Source organism: Passer domesticus, chromosome 20 (assembly GCF_036417665.1).
Source record: "Passer domesticus isolate bPasDom1 chromosome 20, bPasDom1.hap1, whole genome shotgun sequence".
NCBI classification, from domain to species: domain Eukaryota; kingdom Metazoa; phylum Chordata; class Aves; order Passeriformes; family Passeridae; genus Passer; species Passer domesticus.
The window spans coordinates 4930673-4957170 of record NC_087493.1 but is presented as its reverse complement, the minus strand read 5'-3'; the positions used below and the strand labels follow the sequence as shown (position 1 = coordinate 4957170).

The 26498-nt window shown below is 42.2% G+C and overlaps 2 protein-coding genes and 2 non-coding genes across 6 annotated transcripts in view; 2 read left to right on the top strand and 2 right to left on the bottom strand.

Moving 5' to 3' along the window:
• ERN1 (endoplasmic reticulum to nucleus signaling 1) overlaps positions 1-12488 on the bottom strand; it is a 31692-nt gene extending 19204 nt beyond the window's left edge. Inside the window, exons 1-2 of the mRNA XM_064395274.1 lie at positions 12359-12488; positions 3212-3323 (exon numbers count right to left, since the gene is read on the bottom strand). Of these exons, the coding sequence (XP_064251344.1) occupies positions 3212-3323; positions 12359-12424 (178 nt within the window). The 5' untranslated portion in view covers positions 12425-12488. The remainder of the gene's footprint in view (positions 1-3211; positions 3324-12358) is intronic.
• A 1926-nt stretch (positions 12489-14414) lies between these two features.
• LOC135284479 (small nucleolar RNA SNORD104) lies at positions 14415-14477 on the top strand. The gene has a single exon (XR_010349859.1). It is a non-coding gene; the product is annotated as a small nucleolar RNA SNORD104 (small nucleolar RNA).
• Positions 14478-14643: 166 nt separating this feature from the next.
• LOC135284476 (small nucleolar RNA SNORA76) lies at positions 14644-14773 on the top strand. Its single transcript, XR_010349856.1, has one exon. It is a non-coding gene; the product is annotated as a small nucleolar RNA SNORA76 (small nucleolar RNA).
• Positions 14774-17378: 2605 nt separating this feature from the next.
• TEX2 (testis expressed 2) overlaps positions 17379-26498 on the bottom strand; it is a 43227-nt gene continuing 34107 nt past the window's right edge. For 2 of the 3 annotated variants that reach the window (XM_064395149.1, XM_064395150.1), the window contains 5 exons: positions 24078-24210; positions 20373-20495; positions 18329-18538; positions 17989-18109; positions 17379-17559 (listed from right to left, as the gene is read on the bottom strand). In XM_064395149.1, the coding sequence (XP_064251219.1) occupies positions 17437-17559; positions 17989-18109; positions 18329-18538; positions 20373-20495; positions 24078-24210 (710 nt within the window). In that variant the 3' untranslated portion in view covers positions 17379-17436. The remainder of the gene's footprint in view (positions 17560-17988; positions 18110-18328; positions 18539-20372; positions 20496-24077; positions 24211-26498) is intronic. The other variant, XR_010349555.1, reaches the window with a different exon arrangement.

Sequence of the window (26498 nt, the reverse complement as noted above, 5' to 3'; positions counted from 1 at the left end):
AAAGGAAAGCTTTTAAGGAGCTGGTGAATTTTAAAAAATTTAAAAAAAAAGATGCCTTTGAACAATACAACAGGATAGAGAACACTGAGGAACAGCCTGCCCAAGACTACAGTTTGAAACACTGCAGCCTTAGCATCTCAAATTCAATATTGTGTTCAATAAAACAAGCTCTTGAGTTAACAGAGACATACAAGGTGAATTTTACAAAGATGTGAGGGAACAGCACAGTCTTAAAATCACACTCTTAAAGCTCACACTGAAATCAGAACTGTGAAATAAAGTCTGAGAGCATGGAGGAAAGCTTTCTACAGATTCTGCCTTGTCAACAGGTTCTCATGCCCATCTCTTTCTCTGTCCACTTGCATGTAAATCTGAAGGGCTGCCCCTCTGTACCTTTCAAAGAGGTCTGTAGGAAATTACAGAAGTTGGTTTATTTCCATCAATTTTGGGAAAGAGGTTTCATCCTAAGGAACCTTACTTACTGAGGATGCTGAGTAAGTATCCCGCTAGTGGCAAGTGCAGAAAACGTGGGAGCCTGCAGGAGCCTGTGCCACTGTCACTGAGGGCTCACAGCTCCTTGTGTTGATCAGGGGGGACAGCAAGAGCCTCATTCAGGCACTGATGTGAAATGTGAGCCACAGCCTTTCCAAAGGGTGCCTTCAACACCAGCTGTTTGTGTGGGGCCGCAGCACAAGCAAAGGTGCCTCTCAGAAATTACAGGGGAGGAGGAATGTGGGGTTTTCTCTACTTTCCAACCATTTGCCAGCTTTCCAAGGCCCAGGAAATGAGCAGCATTAGCTACCTGCTCACTGAAAAATCCTGAGAGCTGCCAGAGAACAAGACCCATTGCAGCCAACAGGAAATGAAGATTTTAAGCACCCTCAACAAGTAAGTCCACAGTCTCATCACATGTAACTACAGGGACACAGCTTATTTCTGAGAGTGGAAAGTCCTATTCCTAACTGACCTAGTTTTTGCCTGCTTTATGGGCAGCACAACTATTCTGACTGCCTTTCTTGTCAGCACTCCACAAAGGAAGGAAACCCAAACATGTTATTGTGGTGATAATCATTGGCTCATTTACTCCACACACCTAAGATAAGCTTCAGTGCTAAATGAAAACAAGCCACACATAGCAAGATATTCATGTTTGTTTAAGAACTGCCTGATAATGAACATGGCCTTGGTTTTTTTCCCTAATGAAAATAAAATGTACCTGAATTGCCCTTTGTTAAATACCTTGCAGCTCAAGTGCAGTAATAAAATGTTCCCTTCCTGGTGAGTGCCACTGCAGTGCTCCAGGTGACCTCCACAACTTCTCAAAGCACCTGAGCTACAACACATGGTTTATCTGCTGTAATCAGGGTAAAATGGCACCTGCAAGAGCAGTGCTTGCAGTGCAGGCAGCTTCCTGCCAGGGAGTCTCTGTTACAGCACCAGCATACTGCTGACAGAGTGCATCCATCTGCTGTGTTTATACACTAATATTAATAATGAATTCTGCACTTTTAGGTCTCTCCAGGGGTTCAGCACAGAAAGCTGAATGGGCTTTCATTTGTTTCCAACACTGTCTTGTCTGTTGGGCCTCCCACCCACAGGGTGACCACCAACAATTACAGATTTGCAAAAAAATAAATAAACGCCCTCCCATTACAAATTCAGTGACCAATTTATATGTACAGGCCCTTGTTCCATGTCCACTTAACTCAGTTAACTCAGGAGGTATCTTGGAACACTGATACCTACCACTAATTCTTCTTTCATTGACCCCTGTGTGTTGCTCTATTACACAGAAATAAACCGAGGAGCAATAAGTGCTTTGCAAAAATTGAGTGAGCACAACTCATGTACATAAGATGCAGAAGTTAACAGCAGAGAGGAAACAAGAAGTTCCATAAAACTAGATTATCCAGTCTGGCAGTTCTACAGAACCAACAAGAGTTTTGCAACAATTCTTTTTTAAACAAGGGAAGTTCCTTGAGCAACACGCTCTGATCAAGATCATTTTCGTTACCAAAGTCTGTTAATTTCTTCTTAAAAAAACCTTTTTCCATTTGCTAAATGTGGCTGCAAAGCAATGCCAGTTGTGATACCCTTCTAGAAGACGACTAGGCAGGGTATGTTTGTGTCACTGGAATGACAAAGAGACCAGCAAGTTTTTCTTAGCCTACAGCAGCACTAAATTGGGAAGCTGACAACCTGCTTTTAGGCAGGGCTGTTTAGGAAAAGGAGAGGTCTAAATTTAAACAGGAGATGGGAGAAAACCAAGATCCTTCATGAAAATACTTGGCTTAGCCTTTTCTACTCTAAGAGCTACAAAAGCCTTCTTTGCTCATTTAAAAATTTAACTTTTTGTCTGATAGATCTGCTTTCAAATACAAATGCCTTCACAAAGAAGAACAACTGCTTGGTACTGCAGACACCAGATAGGCACAATCCATTTCCCACCACTTCAGCTCACCTACCAAACTGACAGGTTTAAAAACAGAGGACAGAATGATGCAGTCACTGACTCCTTCCATTTGACCCTCTAATTTATTTCCAGAAGTGAAGGTGTTACTATCATATCACCTCTGACATACATGATCAGAGTCCCACTAAACAAAATTTGCTTGTTTTGCTTACAAATATTAAATTTTTTATAAAGACAGAACTAGCCCTGCTCAGTGATTAAAATTACAAAATAATTGCCGGTCACTGAACAATGTTAAATTCCTTTATACAAGTGCAGTTCTTTTATTTAAAAACTGTGTGTTCCTAAATATCTGTTATGGAAAAATCCCCAAGGTTTGCACGATATGCACTGCACCAGAGAATGTAGGGTATTCCAGAGACAGAATCATGCACTCCCTCTGCCATCAGTTCCACAAGCTGACACATCTATTCTGTTCTGTGCTTGCTTATACTGCAGTCATTCCCATAAAACATTACACCTACCAATTATACCACCACACCTTAAACATCCAGGGGAAAAAAACAAACAAAACCCCCAAAAACCCAAAAAACCTCACATGAACCTGAAAAATACCTTCAAGTGAAATTATGAAAATGAACATGACTCTAGAAACACTGTAGCTTAATTCTGGAACAAGAACAAAACAAAAAAGAGAAAAGAAAGTATTTACCAGATCTTACAATAGTTGGAATTGCCAATTAATTTGACTGTTATTTCTGCTATTGAGTAGAGGCCATGAGGACACCTCCTGCTCACCTTCTTTTAAAGTCCACTTGATTGCTCCTGTCCTCTTGCTGACAGCGTGCAAACTTCCATCCAGGGTTGAAACAAACAACAGTGTTTCTGGTACAGTTACTGAGCTGGTGTTCTGGAAAAGAAAAACCAATATGATGAGTATGATTATTTACTTGTAACTGTCAAGCAGTACATGGGCTAGAACATCCCTTCTTTTAAATGCACAGACTGAACAATTTTCTTGCCCCTTTGAATTCAGTGATTTTTGGTTTGGTTTGGTTAATTTGCTGTTAACACTACAGATGTTACTGTGCTAAGTTCCTCTAGAAACAGACTGGGATATGCTTTAACTCCACCTCCATTTTCAATTTGATATCAAAATCTTGCACTAGAATTAGGAGTGACCAGAGACAGGGCTGATCTAGGAAAGGACTGACAAAAAGACCATGCAGGCAGTTATGAGGAGTGAGGGAGCTCAGAGCAGCTCAGAGAACCCACATGTCAATGTCAAAGCCATTCTCCTCGCAGGTACACAGAACATACTCTGCCAGGTTCAGTCCCCTAGAAATGAAGAGACATTGGCTGGGTGGAACCTGGATAAATACAACTGAACAATGGCCAATACTGTGTCTGAGACAGATGGAGCTGCAAGCATTGTCAGCTGCCTCTGAGCAAGGGCAAAATATTTAGGATAGATGCAGTTTAAAGGCTGGAGAAGATCCATACTGGTAAATCTCTTAATTGTGGTTTTATACCTCATGTCTCCCAATATTGTCTTCCTGCAGTACAGAGTAAATAACACTGTTAAGGAATATGACCCATAAGGATGAGCACATCCACAGGCATCTCTGAGAAAGCAACTGGCTGCAGGGTTCAAACCTCCATTTCCCATTCCAATTCATTTTGCCCCTGGGGAGCAGCTTGGTGCCACTGTCTTACCTCCAGCCCAAGCAGGTTTTGAGCCTGGCCCTTGCTGAAAAAGGAATTTTATTAAAAGGGTATATCACACAAACACCAAGGACTCAGAACTATGCAATTATTGTGGGAACTAAGTCCAAGGTGTTCCATCACACAAAGCAGAACAAGCATGTTAATTTAATGCCTGCTCTTCTCTTCCTGCCTGAAGATGATCCCAGACACCCTAAGACTGATCCATTTCTGTTTTCCAGGGCTCAAGTAACTTTTCATTTGCAGGCTGTATCTGCAGTGCTCATCTGTGTGACACCTGCCACGCTGCGAAGTTTCACAGTTAAATATAGTTCTTAACCTACCACACAAAATGAAAATGTATTCATTTTTCATAATTATTGTCTTCAATGACTTATTGTAAAACCAATTACTGGTCATGTTAGAATTACCGCAAAGCAAAATACTTAATTGCCAAATTAAAATACAAGGAATAACTTTCTTTGAACAGCTATATAGTGCAATCCAACTAAAGCATTATACTTTCAGGCAAAGCACAGAGCTAAAAGGATAATGTAACAAGGAGATCCTGCCACAAGCTGCATCATTTCCCTGTAAAATCCACAGCTTTTCTGATTTCTCCCTCAAAGCCCTTCCCCCCTGGCCCCAGGTCTATGTTTAAGCACTAGTTAGCTAGTGCTAACTAGCCAACACTCAGGTTGCACCTATAAATATTGTACATGCTTCTTTCCAGTCATAATCAGCTGGAGCACACAAAGGTAAAACACACAGTGCAGGAAAAAATGGAAGTACAAGTCAACAGTACACCAACCATAGTTCACAAATAATTGCTGGAAGGCCAGAAAAAAATAGGAGAAGTATCTTAACACATAAATATAATATTCATTACATGACATTGTTAAGTTATGTGGGCTGCACAGCCATCTGCACTTAGATAAAATATTTACATCTGGGCTTAAACTTTGCAGTGTTTGTTCAAACAGGGACAGTGCATAACAGTTGCCCTATAAAAAAGCACCTCAAGATGTTACTGATCAGAACTGAACTCACTGTACCTTTCAAGCCAACAACCTGACTGGGTGTAAGAGCAGAGGGGCCCTGTTGTAGAATTAGGAGAACTCAGTCATCTGCATTATTACTTTTCTTAAACTACTGTAGCCACTGTACCAAAGCAATTAATGAAAATTTTGTCCTTTAGGTATATATAACTAAGGATAGTGTAGTTGATTAATCATCATTAGCCCAGTCCTCCTTAAATCAGCATTTAAGAAGCCAGATTCACTGATTCTGCAGTGAGAGGGGGAAGACACAACCCAAGCTCCACTATCACAACCCTTCAGGGCTGAAAACCATCTGAGTGTGAGGCTCAGTTTAGCAAACACAGTGAAACTGCACCTAGAGTGAAACAGTAAATTGAGCAAGAAAATACAGCTGTTAAAGACAGGAAATTAAAACTATTCAAGTTCCTTTAAATTGCAGGTGGGAAATTGACACCCAGAATGTAATGGCTGGTGTTGAAGTTTAGTTGCAGCTAAAATACAACATACAGAAAATCCATAACACTGTCTGCATATACAGACTTAAGATTGCTTTCTAGGCTACTTCTTATTCTCTGTACAAGTCTTATCTTTTATCTTATCTTACAGAATCAGTATATTCTTCATAAACCATGTTCTCTTCCTGTCTTCTGACTAAAGAAATAAATACATGTAACATTTTCACTAAACACTTGCCTGTAAAATAACCACCATGAGTATGGTTTGGGTATCACATATCAGGAATACACAGTGTATAGAACATTACTTGTTGTAGATTGTAGATTTAACACTTTCATATTTAATATTTGCATATCTATTTATTGGGGCATCAAGGATACAGAAATTAAGGATACAGAATTAAATGTGAGCTCTGAAACTCTGATCAAAACATCAGTAACCAGTATTGTCTTCCAGATTGCTGGGGTTTTAGCAGGTTCCTAGGACTTCAGACCAAATAGAAAGGACAAATATGCAAAGGGTTCTTCTTCACACTGCACTCAGAGCAGAAAACATTTCTGCACTTCCCTCCAGCCACAAGCTGAACAACAGAGAAAGAAAACCTTAGCTGAACAAGTGTTCCTGCAAGTTTCAGTGGAAAACCAAATGAACACCTGGCTGTTGCCTAGATAGTTCTAGATAGTTCTCAGATATTACCAAGATCATAAAATCCCAACAGCTTTTTCTAAGCTTTTCAGTGTAGGACCCTTGGCATGGGAGGGGAAAAGCACCACTTCCAGCTGCCATCCCATGGTTAACAGGGAGATGTGGACTTTCCTGGGACGGGAAGGGCTTGTGGCATTCACAGGCACCATGAACAGCACCTGCAGAGCCATTGGGTCTCTCCAGCCAGGGAACCCACCCGCTCGGGGCCAGGTCTGCTCCCTGTCCAAGGAGTGTCCCTGGAGCGACACCAGCACGGGGGCCCTGGGATTCCTGTGACAGGGAGATCCTGCCACATGCTGCATCATTTCCCTGTAAAATCCGCAGCTTTTCTGATGTTCTCCCTCAAACCCCTTCCCTGCCCCCAGGTCTATGTTTAAGTTTCATTTCTTCTGAAGGGCTTTCTTATATTCAGCTATCAAAGTCACATTGATGTGGTCACTGCAACCCCGTGTGTTGAAGATAACATCTCCTTTGGGGGAAAGACTGAATATAGGGCAGATTTCATTAGTTCTTCCCTTACTTCTAAATTTGTATTTGAACACAGATGAAATACGTTAAATGCCATTATTAAAATCATCCATTCACTCAATTTTCAAAGCACATGATATCATGCAGGTGACATTACCCAGCTCAGTAGCACACTGACCCTGGTGAAGCATTTGACCTAAATTTAAAAAAAATCCAATGACTCTGTAGATTTTGCTATGCAATATTGCTCATTTATTTTGTTCAGTATCTACAGCAGTCACTTGGAGAAGGCTGGGGAGTCAGTATAATAATATGGAAACAAGGCTTTATTCTTTCAAATTTTATCACACAACAGATAGAAAATTGAACAGATTATTTAAATAATTACTTGTATTTCACCCAGACTGAGAAATTAAAAATACTTTCTCTTGGTTTTATTTGTGACTTTTATCAGCGGCTAGAGACTGAAGTATCAAAGTTGCAAATACTGAATAGACTTTATTTTGAACACAAAGCTTTGTAATTAATTGATTAATGGATTAATTAAAATCTGGGATTAGCACTGCAATGAAAAACTACAAAACTATAAAAATCTGTATGTACAAGACACACTTGTTTTCATTTTTCTGTGAAGTATGTAAGAGCTTTCTCCACCACAAAAAGACATCATAATCTCAGTCCTGAGACAGACTCTGTAATAACTGGTAACACAGATCCTGTCCTCCCTCCCTGCAAGGGTGAGGTCCCAACTGGTGTGATGCAATGCAAATTCTTAAGAGACTTTTATTTCATATTGCAGTTCTATTTCTAGGAAGACACATCAACTGACTCCAAGAAAAATATGTCAGTACATGAAGCAACTAAGCAAAAAGAACTTAATTTAGTGAACAAAGAAAATGAGACGGAAGGAAAACCTGGTTTGGTTCCTTCTTTCATTTCATCTGAAACTGCAACATCTATTTTAACACATACCCTCTTTGGAATTCAGTAAGAGCTTCTACTGCCCTGACAGTCCATACTCATAACAATCTTCCACAACAATAGCAATGTAAGGTTAACAATTTACAATAATTTGAAATTACATGGGGACTGTTTTAGAATTAATTTTAATAATTTAATTCAAAAGACAAAATTTCAAGTTTTCATTGGATTCAAATTTGACAAAAGTTTTAAAGCTGACTGTTAATAATCTATAACAGCCTAAAATTTGTGACTAAGCAGAAAACAGCATTTTTAAGCTAGAATAGAAATATGCTATCTAATAGAAAAAGAAATTATCTATACTAGTTAAGTCTCTCATAAGAATATTCCCCTCAGTCTAGATCTTTAGATAAAATGTTATAGAAATCCAAGTAAGAAAATTACTCAAAACAATTCTGAAGGACCTGGCAGTCAAGTGAAGGTCAGTGAAAGCTGTAGAACAAGTTCTGGAGTGTGTGTGTGGTGCAGTTCAGTGTCAAGGGTGATAACATCTTCTTTCACCCCAACAGCTCAGATTTTTCTAAGGGTTAGCAAAGCAATGCTTTAGTTTGTTTTATTTTGTTGGAAGAAAACAGATTCCCATAGCAATAATTTTTTCTGTTAGTTCATCTGCTTAACAGCACCATTTTTGAAACGAAGGTCAGGAGGAAGGCCCAAATTGCACTGAAGTTAGTGGGAAAAGCAGACAGAAAACCAGGCCACTGAGTTCCTTGAGGTTACAACTCTGCAACCCAGAAATACATTCTGCTGTGGGGGTGATACCACAAGAGGTTCTTCAAATATGAATAAAGAACAGGAAAACACTTCCCAGTGACCCCGGATGGATGACAGTGTGTGCTGATTTCAAGAACTGTTACTGATTTCATAGAGATAATTGTGTGCTCATGAGTAAACAGAACTGTGCCATGTCTTAGCAGGGAAATAATAATTTTCTTTTCTGAGTCTGCAGTAGGAATACATATACACCAAACTTAACGTGTTGGACTGATGGATGATAAACAATGGATGGTGTGCTAACTATAACAGCCCTCTAATTTCTTTGATAATGCCTGGCTTACCAAACCAAAATGTTGACAAGACACAAATTAACACTCAAGGAAAAAAAAAACAACCCTCACTCCATACTCAGCCTCATAAACATAAGGCTGTGCATTCACATTTTACTCAAAAACTATTAAAAGCCAGCTTCAGCATTGACAGCACCAGACACCATCCTCACAACAACAACAAAAGGTCTATGCCATAATTGATGCTACTGGAACCACAGCTGGTAAACCAATAAGGACGCAAAGCAAAATATTTTTAGGCATTAGCACACACTGCAAGCACTTGGCATATTCATCACAGATAGGCTGTGAATCATTACCCTGGTTTTGACAGCTATCTCATTACACTGCCAGGCTACAGGCTAAAACTCCCTGTGCATGATAAAACCAGGCCATGAAGAAAGTCTTTGTAAAATTCAGTAAACTGCTGGGGGGAGTTTTCCAGTATAACTAATAATGAAGTTAAGATATGAAAGAGAGTTGACAAAAATACGTTTTATCTTCTTTAGAAGGCAAAATCAAATCTACAGATCTTTTAATCTTAAACTGAATTCTGACCCGTCTTTGTTAGGCATTTCCCATCACGCTGTAACGCAGTTCAGTGAGCTCCCATTCACACACCCACCCCTCCATGCAGTGGAAACACCGAGCAGTACGGGAGCTCCGCTCCAGCTCCCTGCCTGGGCTCACCTTGGAGTGGTCTCTCCACCAGGAACTTCCAGCTGGGCTTTCACATTTGATTCTCTGTGTATCCCAAATGTATTTTAATACCCACAAGAACACCAACAATCCAAATGACAGCAGAGTTATAAACACATGAATTTACACTCCAGGACAGAGTTGTCAATGATAATTTAGGTGTGCAAGACAAATTTACATTTCCCTCCCCCACCAAAATACCCTCTAAACCCTATTACACTATTTTTTGGAACAACTAAGGAGATCTACAACTCAAACAAAAAGTATTAATTAACTCAGTGCTTGAATATGTCCTCTGTAAACCTTCTGCTGCCTCACATGGGTTTTCACACCTATCAGTTCCCTGGCCAAACACCTAATGCTGAGATAAAGAACACACCAGAAGGAACAACACCTGGCTGAGGCCGGGGTTTTTCCATGTCAGGTGCTGCCTACACAGTGTAACCCAGCACTGAAACCCGTCCCACGGCTGCAGGAGGGGACAGACCCATGTTCCAAATGCCACTTTAATCCCAGAGAGGTTGGTATTTTTCAGTTGCACCGACTCCACGTTAAAAGATAAACAAACACAGTTTGGAACATCCCAGGGCTCATAAAAACAAGGGATTTTTCACTCTAAAGAGAGCTGTGAATCGTTACTGTGTAATATTGATGGCAACTGTAATTTACTGACGGCTCTACTGCATTTCTCATTGCTCTGAGATTTCACCTTCTTAATGTGCTCCCATTCAGTGGAGGCCAGTTCCAAGAGCTGTAAACTGTGTCACCCAAACGGCAAGAAACAGCATTTTCCTGTCTGTAAGAACAGTCAGGAAAGGAAGAAGAAAGGAAGACCTTGTACGGACTTATACAAACCAAAAAAATAACAATATTAGAGATGGGATATTAGGTAACAAAGAGTGCATTTTTCAGCCAAAGAATTTAGAGAACAGCAGATCACCACCACAACTCTGAAAATAAATCTACAGAAAAAACAATCTGAAAAATCTTTAGGCAACCTCATGTTTTCAAGTTACCTCAACACTGAAATTGTATGCCAGTCCTTCTCATGGGAGTTTATTATTCAAGTGACATGAATAGTTTTAAATAAGCCTCCACAGTTAAATGGGTTATTCACAGGTGAGATGACTGGGACTAAGTTCACAAGAATGAAAACTAGTTCTGAAAAGCAACAGAATAGATTTCAACTTGGAAGTCAGGGTGAGGATCTACAGCTCACAGAGCAAAAAGACCAGGGTAAGAGCCAGGAAAAGGAACAGAAATGGAGAACTCACTGATCTGAGGTGAGATGGCAGAGCAGGGAAGCCAAGGGAAGAGGGAAATCTAGAGAAAAAAATGGGTTGAATTCTACTAGGTCATGAGTCCAGTCTTTTGTGATTATGCAAGTAAAATTTTATAAAATTTAGCAATAATCTGTTGATTTCAAAAATATTTTAGGTATTTAAAAATATTTCTTAATGTTCTTATTCAGGGCTGTTTTTAAAACTCAGTGAGTTACAAATCAGTATTTTCCTTGCAAAATCTGAAACCCAAACCTGTGAGCACCATGGAAAAGACCTCAGTCCAGTCTTACAGTCCAGTCTAAGACAAACACATTAGCACTCTACAATAAAGATTGTAAAGTAATTTTTGTTGACAGTGTGCGTTTAATTTTTTCCAGTTTCCTAATGAAGTAACAAGACTAGGTATGTTGCCAGCTTAACTGCTAATGTGTTTACTTTACTTCTGAAGAAGGGGAGTGGAGTTATTATATCTCAGGTGAAAAACAAAGCCCTCAGCTTTGCTTAACCTGAACTAGAACCCCATATATTACAGCAGCGTTTTCAGGTAACAATGAACAATCCATCAAAGAACACAACCTAAAGCTTTCTTGTGCTACGCTTGACCATATTGGAAGCAGTGAATGCCAGATGGCCTTTTCATTGTCTCCTGATCTGGACAATCTACTAACAAGCACACCTTTCAGAAGTGAATTTTTGAAGTTAGTTATCCATCTCAGTACACACACAGCAGGCAGCACCCACTGTAAAGTACACTGTTTAAAATTATTACCTCTGTAAAAATAATCTGCTCAGCATTCCATCTGCTTTGCACCAGTTTCCCTATTCCATGCACTTTTATTGCTCCACCTATTGCAATACCTTATAACCAACCTGGTTATTTCTTAAGAGGTTTTGTAGGGCAGTGACTCGTGCACTTTGTCTTCCACCTTTGAATTTAAAACTGCGGGTTTGGATCCCAACCAACCACATGTACCTTAATGCACATTGCTGCATTTGCTCTGGAAACAGAATGATCAAAATGCCATGACAGTATAGAAGGTATGTAGGCAGTCACATGTATTTGGTTATCAATACAAATACAGTGTGTGGGTTTTTTTTCCAGAAAAGAAACAAACCCCCTTACTTATTAAGGGATACAGCAGCCCTTCTAGCATGTCTCACTGGTTCCCGACCCATCTACATAGTTTCAGTCACAAAAGTTTCTTTGTACTACTGTTTCAAAAGTTTCTCTGTGCTACTTTTTACAACTGCCTCGTGAGAAATTAACTGTATTCTTATATTTCGAGGATTATGATATACACGTCCAGGTTACACGCCAGGTGGGGCACACTGCAGGTCCACGGCTGTGGGGCTGGGACAGCCTGTGGGGCTGCAGCCCCTCGCCCGCGCACACAGGGCACACGGAGTGGACAGGAGCTGTGCTGGCTCTGCGGGCACCGCCGGGCTGCGGGCACCCCCGGCAAGCTTCGCTATCCGCGGTGGGACGCCCCAGCTCCCCTCCCGCGGCCCTCCCCGTGCCCCGGCTGCCCCCGCCCTTCTCCGGCCCAGCGGGCCCGGGCTTACCGCGAGCCTCGGCGGCAGCAGCAGCAGCGCGGCCAGGCTGAGCAGGAGGCGGCGGAGCGGCTCCATGGCTGCACCGCGGGGCCGCTCCCCCCGCACGGCGCTGCCTCCGGAGCGGCGCGTCCGGCGCTCCCCGCGGCGGGCGGGGCGGGCTCAGGGACCGCCCGGCCGGGGCTCGCACGTCACCCGCGGGCCCGGGCACCGCGCTCAGGGACCGCCCGGCCGGGGCTCGCACGTCACCCGCGGGCCCGGGCACCGCGCTCGGGGACCGCCCGGCCGGGGCTCGCACGGCACCCACGGGCCCGGGCACCGCGCTCAGGGACTTCCTGAGAGGTGTCCCGGGGCTTCGCGCTGCCGCCGGAGCCTCCCCGTTCGTGTGAGCCCCGGCCGACACGGAGCTCGGCTGGCAGCCCCATGGGGAACCGCGGGGTGCGGTGGCAGCTGGGTAGTGCTGCTTTGTTTTTGTTAAAAAATACCTAAATCCATGCAGCACCAGTCAGTGGCCTCCCGGAGTAACCGGGTGGTCAGGCGTTGGCAGGGGCTGCCCAAGGGAAGTGGTGGAGTCGCCGTACCTGGAGGGGTTTGAGGCATCTGGACCTGGCACTGAGTGGTATTTAATGGTTTGGGGGCTACATTGGCAGTGCTGGGTAGACAATTGGACTTCATGATGTTAAAGGTCTCTTCCAGCCTTGATGACTCTGTGATTCTTGTTTTCCTACTGATTTTGTGCTTTCAGAAAAGATCATTCCAAATGCATTCAGCACATCTCCTGCCTTTGACAGACTTAGTTAATCCTGGGCCTTGCAAGGCCTTAAATAAAAAACATTTAAAAACCCAACATGCCCCTTTGAACCGAAAAAAACAGGTCCAGGCTTCTCCGAACAGATAAAAATAAACACAAAAAGTATTGAACCAAATGGAAGAAGCTTTAAACAGAAGAGAGTAAATTTAGAGTGCCTGGCAAAGGCCCAGTGTTCAGCCACCTATTTATATAACAAAGCCACTTTGTCCTTGTACATATTGTTTGCTTTTTTTATGGTGATATCACTAATGGAGCTGCAGGGCACACGGAGTTCTGGGCATGCCATATGCACACACGAGCTCCCACAGTGAGCGTGCCTTTGATGGTGGGCAGCAGACGTAATAATTACCAGAATCACAGAATATCCTGCCCTGGAAGGGACCAAGGATCATCCAGTTCAACTCCTGCACAGGGCAGCCCAGCAATCCCACACTGCCTCACAGCCTTGTCCGAATGATGATCTGACCTGTAAGTCTGAATACATAAAAATATGCTGGAGCTACAAACACACTGATTCCTGTTCTCTGATGTTTCTTTATGGGGCCTTGACTTTTATGAATTTGTGCCACGTGAGAACAAGCAAACCCCTAAACACATTGTGTGTGCCCTGGCAGCAGCACCCTGCTACAGTAGAGGAGGAATTGATCAGCTGCTGTATAAATGCTGTAGTGTGCCAGATCCAAGCTGGAGTTATTTCACACTAGTGGCTCCCATGGCCTCACAGGAGATTAAAAAAAAAATAAAACCGGCTGAGGTAGGAGGGGAGCCGAGTGTTGGTGAGCACGCTCAGCTCCCAGCTGCTCCCCTCAGGAGCCACCTCAACACCCGCTCGGCCGGGGCAGATCTGACCGGGGCCTCAGCTTTTATATTTTTAATACTGAGCCCTACTGCTTCACAGCAACAAAGCTCTAGAGCAAACCAGAAAGAGAAGAGTACTACTGTTCCTGAAAAGGCGAAAAGCTGCCTCTCAGGGCGAGGGGCGACGCGAAACCACCGCCCTCCCTCAGGCCCTGCGCCTGACCTCCCTGCGCCGCCCCGCCCGGCCCACTGCCCTCACGCGGCCCCGCCCACCCTCGCGCGCAGCAGCGCCCAGATAGTCACGTGCCCCCGGGTTACAATTCTATTGGGCGAGACGAGGAGGGCGGGGCTAGCCTCTCTATTAAAGGGAGCGCGGCGGATTCTGGGTCCTTCTTTCGGCGTGGCCAGCGAGGTGAGCGGTGCGGCGGCTTTGGAGCGGGCGGGCGGCGGGGCCGGGCCGCGGTGATGTCTCTTGACACGTGTTAGACTGCTGACATACGTGAAGCAAAACTACTGCTGAGCGCCCCGGCTGCATCCACCCCGCGGGGCGGCCGGGGTGTGCCGCATCAATAACCTCCCCTTTACTCTCGGTGTTTTGCAGGGCCCGTGCGGCGGCCGGCGGCCGGGAGCGGCGGTAAATAAAGCTTGTGTCCCCCAGAGCGTGTCCGGCTGGTTCTTTGCGCGGGCCGCACTGCCTTTGACCCGGCGGGGCCCGCCTGGCGCCGCCGGCCAAGCAGCGGTGCTACAGCGAAACGCTTGTTCATAACTGGCCCCGCTCGGCACGACCCGGGCGGCGCTTTTAAAAACAAGTGACATTCGTTCGAGAGCGTGTCAGCCTGGCGGGGGCACGGCGGGGAGCGGGGCCTGCCGGTGTGCTGCCCGCCCTCCTGCGAGGGCAGCCCGTTCCCGGAGCAGGGCCGGGCCGTGTGACCCCACACTGCCGAAGCGACCGCTGTAGGTTTCCTTAGATAGTTCAGGGTTAAGTTGTAAAAAGGAGCAAGAGTCCTGGGATTCCTGCCTAGCTGTTGCAGGATTAGAGCAGCTGCGTGAATCAGCTTGGAGGCAGGAGAAATGCCTCCAGGATGGGGGTCATTATGGGTATGGTGCAAAACACCTGAAAAGACTGCTGTGACTACGCTGCAGCTCCTTAAGGGGGTACTCTTTTTATACGTGTCAATGCGGGGAGGAACAGTATTTTCTGTCAGTACAAAAGATGTGTAACCACACAGGACTAGACATGCAGGAATAGGGCAGAGTCTAGGCAGACTTAAGGGATCACTGAGCGCCCAGAGGCTCTTCAGGGTGGCAGACATGGATGTGTCAGCTCTGTTCTGTAACTGCTCGTAATCCTGCCACAGTTTTACCAGGTATGCAAACATCATCTTAAGCATATTCCTCATAGGAATACTAGCTGGTGTGGTGATTCATGACAGTAAAATTAAATTTAGGTTTTCCTCCCAGAGCTCAGCACTGGTTAACTCTGAAACTGTCATGCCACAACCAGTATAAGTCTGCAAAGCACAGGGCACACTGTTACTAGAAGCTGCCTTTCTAATAAGGTTTTTAAAACAATTTGCACTATATAGTGGCTGAATGCTGTAGAAAGGAAATTTACTGAGTTGTTTGACATGGGATAAATTTATTTAATAAAACAAAGCAAGCAGATTGTAGTTACCCACAGTTTATGAAGTGCAGTATGACAATCTTGTGTAATAAGTCTAAATCTGTTTACGCATTAGTGCATCTAGTCCTTTGACTTAAGTTATTGCACATATAAATTAACTCATATAAAAGACCTGCGTACAAGACATGCAGACTTCATGAAAGGCAAATAATGCCTACAAAATCAGCAAACCCCAGAATATACACAGCCTGGAATGGTCAAGGAGGAGTTCAGGTAACAAATATAACTACTAATATTTCAATTAAAGGTAACCAAAATAGGTGTTCAAATATAGAATTAATTTTAAATATATTAAATGCTTTTGTTTCAGGCAAGGTGCTGTTTAAAAAACCTTCAATAGAATAGCTTCATTTAGAGATGGTAAATCATCAAGTTATACATGGAAATTTTGATTTACATCAAATGTGACAACACAACATACAAAAAAATTTCTTTAAAAATTACTTGGAAAAAAAAAAAGAAAATCATGTTATAAAAGGAGAGCCAAAACTCACCTTTGTTGTAAACTAAAACATTTTCTGACATCCATGAACAGTTGGCAACACTGAGTATCAGAAAAATATTAAGTGTTAAGGAGTGGATATGTAGTGTTCAAACCTTGAATTTACTGCATACATTTAGCCTTGATTCATTACACCTGACAAATTAAAGGCAGCTCCCCCTTCCCCTTCATGTTTGGCCACTAATTAGCAGAAAGAGCATTTAATCATGATCAGCTCAATCAACTGCAATGTTTGAGTTCCTATGCCACAAAGTCCAAGAAACCAGTGCAGGGGGGTCAGAATCTGTCAGCCACAGCTGCTCCCACCAGCAGCAGGTGCTGTAACTGAGGATCCCAGCCCGTGCCTTGGGTGTAAACACAGTGCAAAGGAAAACACTCACAGCCACAAACTCCTGTCAGAACTGGGTGTTCCATCACAGCAAGAGGCTCTGCACAGTTAGGTCACTGCTCCTGGAGATGTGCAGTGCTGACACTTGGTGTGTGTGCTCTTGTCTCTATAAACATTCAGAATTAATCAGGAACCAAGGTGATTGTACCTCACTGTAAGGCGGCTTGCTATGGTTTGGTCTCATGGCTTTACCAATTTTTAATCAAAAATCTGACAGTCCCACCTTCACTGATAGTTGTGTGTTTTATGGCTAATTGCTTCCCAAAAAAAGCACAAGTTCTGTATGAAAAAAGTAATGTGTATACAGCACATTGAATCACAATATCACCTATACATCCAATTTACATTCTTTTATCCTGAAAGCATTTCATATTTCGATTGCTTGACACAAGCTATTGACTGCAGAAGTGAAAGAACATAAAATAGTTCATTCTACACCTCCAACTGCCTGAGAAAGAAAAATATTCTTCCAGTTTTATAAATTCATTCCTTATTTAGGATTTTTTCCATTTGGCATGCAGTTCCTTTGCTGCCAAACAACTTTTCAATGCTTTAATGCACATTAACATAGCATGAAAACAAGCTGAACAAAAGGTGCATCAACAAGCTCCTTGATCTGTTACATTTGAGTTCCTCCTCCCTCCCCACAAAGAACAGGTCACCTCAGCCTCCCAGTTAAAATCCTGATGGCAGCCAGTACAAAAATAAATCAACAGCTTAATGGAATGGAACTTCATGTAGCTGAAGTACACGGGAACAATAACCAGGCAAGTGAGCACACAGGAACGGGGAAAGGCAGTCCTTGGGAGGGGGGAGTGGCACAAGTTAAGGACGAGAACTACAGCACAGTTTATAAAACCATGAGAGTAACTTTTATAATACTGTAAACTGCAAGAGTCTTCACATGTCATGGTTGATCAGAGGCCTCAGTGCTCAGATCTTGAGGAGGGCATGTGGAGGAGCGGGGATCCATGGCTGAGTGCATTAAAGGAATATAGACATCATCCATGTTTGGCATGACAAAGATTTTCTGGGAAAAAGATGCAATGAAATGAAGTTACATTACATATGTCACTTGAAACCTTAGTTCTCCAATTTTAGTTTCAAAAATGCAACACATTTACAGAGAAAAGGTTCTCAAGCTCAGCATCGTTTAAGTCAGTGCAGCGCCCATTAACTGAAACCATTTTGTTGTGTTCCAGTTGTAAATGAAACTCAGCAATATTAATATCTCTGCATATTTCATTCAATTAAAATGGCACTACAGGTCTACACATGAGTCTTGAGACCACCCCAGCAGTCAGTTTCAGCTAAGCTCTCAACATCCATCCCCATGGCTGGGAGCAGTGGAGGACATGACTAATTATAAATGAAATATAGGACGTGTGAAAATTAAACACCCACCCCTTTAATTGACCAAAACTATCATCAATGAAAGGAGAATGTAAAGGGAACACACCTGGAACTCTTGTTCCAGTTTCCTTGCTATCCAGTCTGTTACATGGACCAGAGTCACTTCTCTCTCACCAAGTTTTGGCCGCGCTTTTAACTCCAGGTAGGGAGGCCTTCGGAAGCCGTACCTGGGGCAGAACACAGAGCAGCATTTACTACAGACACCCTAAGCAAGGAAGTACTTAAAACTGTAACAATTAGCTCTTAGTAACAGTTCCTACCTCAGTTACAACTAATTTGTACTGCTCCTTGCCCAGAACCCACCTGAGCCAGGCTTTAGCTCTCAGCTGCAGCCCGTGGTGTAGCACACCTGAACATTGCCCAGCTCTGCTCTGAGCTCCTCTTACCATATTCTGTCAGTGGGTGGAGGTGGAATGTTAATCACTAGTGTTCCTCTGCACTCCTGTACTTCAACTGTTAGCAGCAATGGAGTATTGGAGACCTCTTCAATTTTTTTCTTAATAAACTCAGTCTCTGTTGCTTTCTGAAAGTATTTTGACTTCGTAATTTTATCCACAATTCTCATGATTTTACTTGTCCGATGTCCTCCAACATACCTTTAGACAGAGAATAGAAAAAGGACATCAAGATAATTTTCTTAAACCTATTTGCTAAGACAGACATGGATTTTCTATTAAATCAATAAAATTTTTGATAAAAAAATTCTGAACAGATACGTGGCCAAGCAGTACATCCTAGGGCTGCACCCAGCAGCTGTACTCTGTCACTACAAGTGTCTGGCAGAAACTCTTCAGTCTGAACACTCCTTCCCAGATGGCACTGGAAACAACCTTTTTTAAAACTGCAAATACACTTAAATCATTAATGCCAGCAAGCTGGCATGAGAAGTGACAACTTCCCTAAACCATTCAAAAAACCTGTCAAGACACTGATGCACCAAGATGTGCACAAATCATCAGCACAGAAGGCCCAGCCACTGTATCTGATTATTTAACTGTGTGCTGAACAAAAAGGTTTTAATTTTAAGGTACTGTAGCATTTACAAGTATAAGGATGCTGAAAAAGAAGAGGAAAACAGTTTTGGCAGTGGGTGGCATGATATTCCAAAAATGGTTAACTGTGTCTGCAGAAAGTGGGCTTTTCCTGGCAATTGTGCCAGACAGCATTCCTGGCTTTAGAAACAGATGCTTTAAGGGCTGAATATGTTTTTTCTTACCCCTATCTCATGTTGGAAATACACACTCCAAAAATAGCACATTTGGTATTTTCCACACACTATATCATGTCTAATTGTGGCTCTTGGTGTTATGTAGCACAGATAACCTTCCTAAGGAAATGACATTTTCCTATTCAGGGAAATAATAATTTTTTTCTTACACAAACTTTTTACAGTTTTGTCCTTAGCACAACATAAGACAAAAAACTGTTCAGCTGATATAAAAAGAGAAAATAAATTTTGTCTTTGGGATTTTATACTAGCTGTATCTTTACCCAGAGAAAGAAGTTATTCTCCCACCAGATTCTATAGTGGTAGTAATGCAGATTTTTAATAGGTGTAAGAAATTTTTTTTAGTATTTTACATTAAGATTCTTCATTCTCCCTCTTTGTCCTCTTGGTAAAGAGTTCTTTATATGCTCAATGAATTTCAAGAAAATATGAAATGCATCAATTGCAGTAATTCAAACAACTCTTCACACAATTTTCTCTGGAACATTTTGAATAAGTCATGAGTCTGCTGATATATTCACTGCAAAAATCACTTAGATATGTTCAGACATAGAAAACATTGTGATTGTCTCAGACATTCTGGGCTCAGACATTCAGCTTTCTCACTGCATGGCATAATTGCAATCAGATGCAGAAAGCAAAAAATCAAGAGCCACAGCCAAAACAAGGAATGATGTGGCATCACTGATGTTGGGAAATTTTCTCTGAAATCCATGTACAGCATCAGAGGGCAGTATTGCACAGCCCAGGCACACAAAGTCCTCAAGGAGAAAAAAACAAAACAAAACAAAACTGAGCAAGAAAAACAGGCTTGAGTAACAGTTGTTTTCTTAAAGAAAATAAAATGGAATGCTGGAAATCAGGGATCAGCAGGATAAGCATAGGAGTAATACTGCATAGAGAGGGTTTCAGGTTTTCACACAAAATCCTGTTCCTGGCTCTGCTACCAGGTAGGACATGCTGGGGAAGGTCCCCAGGGCTTCTCTGGCCTCCCAGTACCCAGCAGAGGAGGGATGGGAGGCACCCAGGGCAGCTGGGTCCCTGCAGGGCTGGGGTGAGCAGGGCTCCTCTGCTGCCCTGGAAATGGGAGACGGGGGCTGCTTCATGGCTTGGGCAGCCTCTGCCATGCTGGGGACAAAGAGCAGCACAGGACTGGCACCAGCTGTCAGGTGTGGGGGGATGGAAGGATTAAAACAGCTCACCCTTCTGCTCCTGGGGTCACCTGCTTCTCTCCTGCCAGCTCAGGAGCATCATCCTCCTCCGAAGAGCCAGCGCTGGAGGATTCCTCATCGCTGTCTGCAAGACAATACGCCCTTGGCCTGAAACTGAAACAATGCAATTTCCAGGTCAAATGCAATATCCTTAAATAGCTACTCATCCTCTGCAGCTCTGGCTGGCATTACAGGTTCCTGAACTGTCCCCTCCCCTCTTTTATAAATGCTATCTAAAAGAAAAAAACTAAAACCACTCTGAAGCCAGTCTGGCAGAACCAGCTTTCAAAACAGAAATCTGTTTTCCCCAGTGGAACATAATCCTTCATAAAAAGAGGCTGGCACGGGGGTGGCTATTCTACATACTCAAATCACATGTGGAGATTATTCAAAATATATTTGGAAGCATCTCTGTTGTTGTTTTTCATGAGTTGAACAGAATTAGGATTGGACAAACCATTTCGTTTGAATGTTGTGGGGGAAAAAGTGAAGTAATAAACAAGTGTTGCCCTTTGGGTACAAAATACCACACAGTAGTGACTAATTCCTAGACTTGAACTGTAGAAGATTTTATGTACACAGTCACAAGAAAAATTTCAAATCTTTTAAACGGATTTAAATAAGAGAAGGATACAGTGGATACACTTCAGAATTAACAGATCTTTACTGAATGCAAGAGCTTGAAACAGTTACACAACACAGGCTTCAAAAACATATGGCTCTAGCCCTAGGGATTATACCCACGAATATAATACTTTACAGCATGTTCAGAATACACTTTATAGCTGTGTCTTCTTTCTTTGTGTGTGTGTGTTCTTGGAAATGTATTTGAAGCATTAATAACCTCAGACAGGGCATGGACTGAGGCCACTGCCTGTTATTCTGCACACAGGACAAACTGGGGGTTGCTGTATGAAGTCCTAATGTGGAGGGACAGTTCAGGTGCAGCTCACAGTGCACAAGACTCCTTCCCCACTGGGGCAGTAATCCCAGGACCTGTCCACACTGAAGTGTTTCCTACCCAGGCTGTGGAATCAGGATTGCAAACCTCTTCCTATCCTGTGTTGTACCTGCAGAGGAATGAAGGAGCAAACCAAACTGAGCCAGCTCCCCGAGGACGTGGGGGTGGAGGGTGGTGCCTGTCCCTGGCCCCAATAGCAATGCTGGAGCTGCTCCTCACAGAAATTCACGTTTTCAGGTCAGATTCAAACTGCACCTTTTCCACCAGGGTGTGACCTCACTTCTCTTTCCTGTGCACTTTAGCATCCAACCCAAACCGTGCTCAGGGCATTCTCAGGTCTTTCAAAGGTGTCACCTTCTTACAAGGTGTTTTATTTCCTGGTTGAAGGGGTCCTCTGAAATGCCTCACAAGCACCAAGTGGCTCAGACCACAGGATTTCCTTGCATTAAACAAAGCAACAATAAATAAGCTTGAGTGAGATTTCAGGGGAGCGCTGTGTACAATGGACCATTTATATGACACAAACATTGGCAGAAAAAAATCACTTTGGAGCTACTGTATTGTTCCTGTAAAGATTGCACAATATGTTATGAATTGCCATTTGTCAGTTTGTTTTTATGTGGTTCAACAAAGCCAAAAGGACTGATGGGTTAAGAAGCTGCAGTAACTTTGGGTTAACCTGCCTGCTTTTGCCTCAACTCCTGTTTAGCAGCATCTGTAATGTATTACTTTTATAAAATTGGCAATTAAATAGTTTCCTATTCTTTCTGAGAGCAGCATTTTCCTGAGAGGACATGCAAGACAGCATTACCAGACTGTCTCTGCACTCTTCACTTCTATTTCAAACAGCAAGTGCAACAGTGACCCACTTGTCTTGCTTTACACTGACAACAGCCACAGACACACAAACCCCAGAGCTGCTCCCCCTCTCCTCTCTCTGCATGAGTAGGTGCCTTCCTCACACCACTTTGTGGTTACTGCATCTCAAGAGATGGTTTGTTCTGAGCTCCTAAGGGCCAGAAATGAGCTCAGCAACCAACACACATCACTTAGTGACAACATGACCATGGATGCAAACACATGCAGAGTAATTTGATTTGTCACAGCAAATGTCAACTGATAATTTAAAAAGCTAGTAGAATTAAAATTAACTAACACATTGGAAGGCAGAGATGAGGATCAAACTGTTCTATACTTACCAGTCCTTAATTTATTTAATATCCATTTTAAGGAAAAAAAAAACAAACAACCAAGAAACCAAAAAACCCTCATCCAAACCAGAATACATTAGACTGTTGTTTATGTAAAGCTGCCACCTGGCCCTGAGCTTTGAAACATCCCAGCCCTGTGCAGGGAGCAATGCAGTTAATGTTGATACCTTCAAGTAACTGGTTGCTTGGCTACAGGCACTTAAATCTGCCTTGCTGGGGGCCTATAGCTCAGCCAGCAGCAACCTGATTTTTAAATATGAATCAGAGTGTTCACTAATTATTTCTGAGGCTGTTCCTGCACTGAACAGATATGAAAATACACAAAGAAAATCCTGAAGGGGTGGAGAAGAAAAGCAAGAATTTGATTTGTACAGACATTTCCTCTTCTATCCCCCATTTTTTTGGGTAGGCAGGATTAAACAGACTTTGAAAAATTCACATCTACCAGTTATAGTGATGTAAATTCAGAAATATTTATTTCAAGCAGTGACAATGAGAATCTAGGTCGATTTAAAATCCTCTGAATTTCTACCAGTGTATGAGATCATTCAGCCATTAGGGTTTTTTTTTCACATTTATTTTCTTGTCATGACTGCACTGAAATATAGTGCTGCTGTAAGTATTACTTCAAGCTATCTCAGAATAAATGGTCAGAGCTGTGACATAAGAATACAAAGCATCTAGTATCTTAATTGTGAAAGACCATACCATTTTGTTCATAGCTAAACAAATGGCCAGATTTAGAGACTATTTTCTTGATTTGTAGGCAGTGGTTGTACATTAAATCAGAGACCACCTACTGTTCAGAGCCTGCAGATTTAGGTACAAAGAGCATACAGCACAAAAATAAAAATGGACCTCAGAGCTGGGAGTGGATCCATCCAGGGATGGATATTTGATAGGTGCCCCTCACTAGGTTAATACAAATGGACAATGGATGACATTCAAACACGGCCAAAAGGAGAGGGAAAGCACAAATACGAAGGAGGTAAGTTACTGTATGGTGTCTGCTAATTAGCTCATCTACATAAGGAATTTCACTTAGGTATAGCAGGCAAACAGAAGGAGGCAATGAGGAAAAATAGAGACTAAAGCAGGGATGTGATTACTCCCATGATGCAATAAAGCTTTTGAAAAGGTCTTTATATAACAATTAGAGCCTGTTTACCTTCCACATTGTTTGCTACTCCATGGTACCATGCTGCAGTAGCCTGTTACACCTGTCTATTTCTGCATGTGTGTATCTCCAGTATTTGAGTTTTATCTCACAAAACTAAATTTTAGTCACAGGGCATTTTAAAACCCAAGTGAAATATATATATAAAATAATTGTACCACAGAAGCCTTTTATTAAAATTATTATCAATAGTGTGACCAAACAATAAAGTAGCACAGAAAAGCCACCTTCCACACCCACTTGCATGAAACATCCCCAAAACCCCTTTCAATCTGCAGAGCCAGAGCTGCAAACACACAAGAGAAACCCCAGCTTTTCACAGTGACAGCACCATTGCCAGCCCTTACCCTTCCCTGCCGATCTCGCCAACCTTAAACGCCTCCCCAAGTGGCTCTTTACCAAGTTTGGTCAAATTCATCTTGGTCTCCAGGGTCATTAGAAAAGATCCATTGTAGGACATTTCCAGATCAACCCAAAGTCCTGAAATAAACAACAGAAAAGATGTCACTTGAAGAGCAATCACAAAGCAAGTTTTCTGATCACATTAAGCTCATGGAACAAAGCCAGATATAAATCCAAGCCACACTGAAACAGAGTGGTGAGTATAGCTAATGGCCTAAAAAAAATACTCTGATTTACACACCTCTAAACTGCTTAAGAGATGTGAAATGAGATACAGGAAATAGAATACCATCAGGGATTCACTTCAGAACTATTTCCAGCATTGCTCCAAGCCAAGCAGTGATGGGGACACTCCTCCGCATCGCTGACGCTGTCCAAGTGAAGCACAACTTCAAATCCCAGAGCAACATTTGCTTCTCTCACACCACAACCTGCTGCCCCTTGTTCTGCCAGATCTGTGACAAGGTTCCCTCAGTAACTGAGCTACAGGCATTGCTTTATGATTCAGTGTAAACAGGGTCGTTACTGACACAATTCTAGATGTACAATATTAAGTTAAATCCTATTGTCTGTGCAAACTATTTGCTTTTTGCAATCTCCAAAAGAATTGTCTTGGGAATACCTTAAGATTAGCTCAAGCCTTTTAAGTGACACCCTGCACCAAAGCAGTAGGATTTGTCATCCAGAGGTTAGAAAACAGATGCCAATAAACACAGATTATACTTCTTCCTCTTCCAGATATTGCAGCTGCACAAAACATTCCCTCACCAATACCTGGCAATTCAACCACTGACCCAGTCCACTTTTATTTACTTATTTGGAAGCAATTAATGGTGAATAAAACTGAAACCAGGACAAATGGTAATTACCCTTTGTGTTTTATTGTTCTAGAAAAGTCACACTTTATCAGTTAAAGAACTATTGTTTCATTTTCTGCAAAAACATATCCTTATCATAATCCCACCCAGATTTGGTAACAGAAACAGAGGCAGCTCCCAAAGACCTGGTCACTGGCACCCTGTGAGGTTACATGCTGGAAGCAAGATGAAGGCAAGTTGGTGCTTTACTAACCCAAATAACTCTTTTCCACCACATTTTTTCTAACCCTGTTCTAAAAACCAAATACAAGAACTCAAACACAATCTTATAAGGATTTTTTTCTCTTTACAGTAGGAAAGTATCAGTAAGATCATAAAACCCATGAAAACAGCTTAATAGATTTTTTGGATAATCAATGAGTTCAGCAGAACTCAATCATCAATATAATTTTAACAGTAGATCAAATTAAGCAAAGGATGCCATTACTGAGAGGGAAAATTCCTTCTGACCAGAAAATATTCTTATACTTTTTCCAGAGGGAAAAAGGGAGGGAGAGGGAGTGAAGAATTGGGCAGATGGTACAATTTATTAAATTTTCTGGTTCCCTAGCCTTGACAGAATTACAGTAAAACCACAGCATATGCTGTCACCCAAGCAGGACTGTATTAACAGAAACAAGACCTTTTTTCTAACATTGTCTGTTAACAAATTTAGCTAATTAGAGAAGGCATATAACAAAAAAATTTATTTTCTTTGGAATCAAGCACTGGGAAAAAGAAGTATTGATGAAACAAAGCACTTCACAATTAGTAACTGCATTTTAAAGCCTCACAAAAGGCTTTAAACACTTACTAAAAAACCCCAAAAACTTAGAAGCATTCATTCTGGATACTCCTCTGAAACTAGAGAGTTTTTTCCCCCACATTTCCCAATAAACCAAGTCATTTACCCATAGACCAACTTACCAAGAAATACATTTATTCTTATGGAAACAAGCATTTCCAATTATCATCCCCTTGTTTATGTCCTTTTAAGTATAATAAGAGAACAAGTTATTCCAGTAACTACTCACTACAAGCTCTTAAAACCCTAAGAGCTCACATGTATGTTCACATGTTCACATTCAACAGTATGGAAGAAGTTAAAAGGATTAGAATTCCTACCATAAATGTTTGCTTGTCACAGTTTAACTGAACAAGAAACTAAAGGAACTAATTGATCTCATTGCTGCTTCAGCAATTAATTGAAGCTAAGTGTTCAGTGGATCCTAAATCCCATCTCATGACTTAGAACTACAGTCCATGGTTACAACTGAAGTTATGAGAACAGAGAAAGGAATTCCAAAAATGTTTCAATCAAAGCAAAGGAAAACACACTGACAAGAACCCTGATTAAAAAGAAACTATAAAACCACTCCACAAGCCATACACACAAAGATTTTTAAAAGTTTCCCTTTGTTCTGTAACTCCAGATAAACTTCCACCAATGGTGCAACCACTTAACTGAGAACACTGGAGGACTCCCTAAGTACTGTGGAGAAGCTGCTG